The sequence below is a fragment of the Trachurus japonicus genome, chromosome 8 (assembly GCF_045865225.1).
Source record: "Trachurus japonicus isolate A0001 chromosome 8, Traja_1.0".
Lineage (NCBI taxonomy): Eukaryota > Metazoa > Chordata > Actinopteri > Carangiformes > Carangidae > Trachurus > Trachurus japonicus.
Genome location: NC_140914.1, coordinates 15,037,005 through 15,041,002, shown reverse-complemented (window position 1 = coordinate 15,041,002; position 3,998 = coordinate 15,037,005). Strand labels below are relative to the sequence as shown.

Sequence of the window (3,998 nt, the reverse complement as noted above, 5' to 3'; positions counted from 1 at the left end):
AGTCACGCCATTTCCATTCTTGGAAATGCTTTTTCTAGTTAACATTTGCATTTGCTATAAAAGGGTTTCAATAGAACTCAAGCACGTCTCGACTAGAACAAAAAAAGAAATAAGCCCAGCATCCTGATTATTCTCCTTTAAATGTCAAACATGTCTCAGCAATATAGGACGGTGAACGAATACACCCACCCATCCAAACCACTCAACCCCTCTCCTATAAAGCAGTGAGATTTGTGTCATAGGTTCCAAACTCGACTGAACATTCGGAGGGCATTTCATAACCAAGGAGAAGAAGGTAATGTGGATTTATTGCATTATCTTTCAAGTTTAACCTAGCATTTTGTGCTTTTTATCAATAAAATTATATTCAGTTACATTAGCTGTTGCATTGAATCATATCCGTTTGTACAGAAAGTACAGGCAGGGACTGTTTTCTATTCATGTGTACGCAAAAAAAATCCAAAAACAAAACTGTCGTTCAAGGCTTGGTGCTGATAAAAATATCCAAAGTATAATAAACATGCAGTAAAGTAAAGTGAAAATTTTTCTCTGCCTTTTTTTCTTTGCTTTTGTTTTGTTTGTCTTTGCATACTGTACCTGGGTCAGAGTCCTTCAGTGGTGTTTGGAAATGCTCATGTCTCAAAACATGAGGACTCTGTGGCTGCTGCTACTTCTCCATGTCTCAGGAAATGCATTCAGACTTGATTTGTTCAGTGAGTCATCTCAAGCACCCAATTGCACTTATTTGCATGAAAACTGTGTAAATAGTCATTCATTCAGTAATTCAATAATGTATGATGATTGTGTGACAGTACTTTGCCATGCCTATATTATGCACTTTTATGAACATATTCTGATCATAAACATTTAAGATGATGCTCTGTATTTTATTTATTTGTATAACCTCTGTGCATACAGAACCAAACCCTGAACCTCAGGAAGGAGACGTGAGGCTTTCTGGCTCCAAGAAAGTTTCAGAGGGCCATGTGGAGGTCTTCCATGATGGACAATGGGGAACAGTGTGTGACGACAGCTTTGGCATGGCTGAGGCCCAGGTTGTGTGTCGTCAGCTCCACTACTACGGGGCAGAATCTGTCTCCAGAAAAAATTATGAAGGAGGTGAACTTTACTTCTGATTATCCCCCACCAGAGGGCAGTGAAATTATTGTTGAGTGAGGAGTTGTGATTTGAGGTTTAGTGCACTTGTGCCAACAATTCAGTTGCATTGACTCTGTTTAATGTATTAAACACTATCACAATAAACAAACATATTCCCCTTTATTTTACACCATACAGTAAGCTCTGGACCCATTTGGCTGGATGATATTGGTTGTAATGGAACAGAGTACCATCTGTTCACTTGTGCTTTCAAAAGCTGGGGAGTAACCGACTGCACCCACAAAGAGGATGTTGGAGTTGTCTGTCAAACGCGAAGTAAGCACTGAAATACTTTCATATAAGCTTGTAAAACAAAAGTTGATTTTTGATCTTCATATTTGTTCTGTGTCATATATTCATTTTGCTGATTTATGATTCCAGGCGATTATAAGATCAACACGGAAGACATACACTGGCTGGACCACAGCTTCAGTTTGTCTGATGACCTTGGCCAAGTATTTGACAGTGGAAATGGCTGCGACTTCACAATCACAGTCAACAGTGCCACTGGAAACAGACAGGAGGACGGGACAATGGAAATGAAGGAAACAACAATTTGTGCACACAAAATGATCCTTTCACATTTCCCCCTCTTTAATGCTTCAGGGACGAATACCAACATTAGGGTCGACATCAGCGAGGCCTGCCAACCATATTTCACCCCCTTCATCAGGTATACTAATACTGAAATACTGCTAGTAATAATATCAATCAATCAAATCAAAATAAACTTTAATGTCCCCGGAGGGAAAATTGTCATGGACAATCAATGCTGTAGATCCTGCATACAGATTATAAAACCATACACCATATCACATACTCACACACACAACCAACAGAGATCACTTACAGACAGTACGACAAAGTTCCTGGTTAACACAAGTAATAAATAATTATAGTAAAAATTATTGCACTTTCTCCTATAGCCTATTGCATCTTGCCTCTCAGTATTGCCACAGTCTCTGGGTCTAAATTGCACCTTTGTATGTGTGGACTCCACCATCAGCATCAATTTAAGGTGCTGAAGGATTAGTGTATATATCTATTTAAAAAAAAAGAGAGATTTATATAACAATTAAAATGATGGATATAATACAGCAACACCCTTAAACATCATTTACAGTACACAATAATGACCAAAAAAAAAAATTAGAAGGAACACCTGAACCTCAGGTGACTGCTAGTGTTTAGCAGATTTGTTAATAATAATAACAATAATAATAATAATCATAATAATAACTATAATAATAACTTTGTGTAGCACCTTTCAAACTATTTGGCTTTACGATGAAAATCACAGACAATAATAAGATGTAAATTAAAAGAGGATAAAATAAAATATCATAAAATAGTAAAATGGAATAAAATAAAATGAATGAAATATATATGTATATACTGTATATTGCTCCACAGCTTTGTGTGGGTGTAAATAAAAAGTAACACACCTGAAACCTAACATACTAGAAATCTAATGAATATTCTTCAATTTCATTCTCAATAGATACCTGTATACCCGCAAGATTGATGTGGTCTTCTACTCAGCACAATGTCTCCACTGGATGGCCTCTAAGTTTGGGGTGAAGCAGCTGACGGAGGACACAGGTCGGCTGTTGTCTAAAGTCCTTCATCGTGATTATACATGTCACACTGCTGTGTCCATGTACAAATATGCAGAGGAGACTGGGGACATGGTCCTCCAGGAGAACTGCCTTCAGTACCTGGCCTGGAACTTTAAAACGCTGGCAGACTCTGAAGCTTGGGCCAACATCTCAGTGAAACTCCTTGGAACCCTTCTAAGCCGCTCAGATCTGTTGGTGATTGATGAGTTTTCTCTGCTCCTCACTGTAGAAGGCTGGATCACAGAGAAGAATGACTCAATCAGTTTGGAGAACAAAATTTCCCTGTTGAATCATATTCGTTTCCCTATGATTCCTGCAGAGCAACTGAATGAGCTTGTGTCCCGGTCTGTTCTTTATAGCACTTTTAAGCAACTGTATCAAGAAAAAATGTTGAAAGCATTCCAGTTTAATAGTCTCTTCTTCAGCAAGCTTGATTTTGACCGAGACAACTACCCGCTTGGTTGTAGATCCTGGGCAGGTAGTAAGCCCAGGATCTACAACAACAGACCATGGAGCTTTTCATTCTCATCGGCAAACTCATTCGTACGCTCATTCTCTTATAGACATGAAAGAGACAGGTCACGTGTTCCTCAATTCAGCACACCTATCCACAACAGCCTGATGTTTATGGCAAACAAGATTCAATGGAAGACGACTGTCTTCACCAAGCAGGATGAATGTTCAAAAGAAGGGGTGACATGCACGTCTCTCCCCGCGGTATGGCTGGCTCGCCAAGACACCATCATGCCGGGCAAGCTCAACTTTCATAACCGTCTCGTGCTGTTGTGCAAAAGCATCTACATCTGTCACGTTCAGGACATCAAGGACAATCTAGCTTATGTTGCTTCAAATGATACCCAGCTTGCCTATCCCTGTCCTAACAATGAGTACTCCTACCACGTGGTAGTGGTACCAATGTATGAAGTGTGACCAGTGTGATCATTTCATTTTCATTTTTAAAAACTCCCACCTGATCAGTTTGTCAGGTTGTCATTTAATGGATCACACAATCAAATACTTCCAATATGTGACAGGATTCTTTTGTTTTCTTCATAAATGTCTTGTTGATTAAAGTGTATCATATAGAATCAGTAATATTCTTATGTTCTTCTTTTAACAGGAAATAAATAAAGTCATTTCTGCATTCCAGCACCTTTCTTTTAAAAGACCAAATGTGTCTGGATAGAAGACAGATGAAATGACAAGTGTAAAACTGGCCAA

General features: G+C 38.7%; 1 protein-coding gene across 1 annotated transcript; it reads left to right on the top strand.

The window, feature by feature from the left end:
• Window positions 1–230: 230 nt before the first annotated feature.
• On the top strand, window positions 231–3,736 carry LOC146982894 (galectin-3-binding protein A-like). The gene is made up of 6 exons (XM_085784176.1): window positions 231–295; window positions 607–713; window positions 919–1,119; window positions 1,297–1,434; window positions 1,540–1,831; window positions 2,660–3,736. The coding sequence occupies exons 2-6, from the start codon at window positions 629–631 to the stop codon at window positions 3,705–3,707; spliced, it is 1,764 nt and encodes a 587-aa protein (XP_085640302.1). The 5' UTR covers window positions 231–295; window positions 607–628; the 3' UTR covers window positions 3,708–3,736.
• The last annotated feature ends 262 nt before the right edge of the window (window positions 3,737–3,998 follow it).

What these genes read in the sequence shown, in the direction of transcription:
- LOC146982894 (XM_085784176.1), top strand. Translation starts at nt 629, where the DNA reads ATGCTCATGTCTCAAAACATGAGGACTCTGTGGCTGCTGCTACTTCTC. An exon ending in ATTCAGACTTGATTTGTTCA is followed by an intron (nt 714 to 918) that starts GTGAGTCATCTC and finishes CTGTGCATACAG; the next exon opens with AACCAAACCCTGAACCTCAG. An exon ending in TATTTCACCCCCTTCATCAG is followed by an intron (nt 1,832 to 2,659) that starts GTATACTAATAC and finishes CATTCTCAATAG; the next exon opens with ATACCTGTATACCCGCAAGA.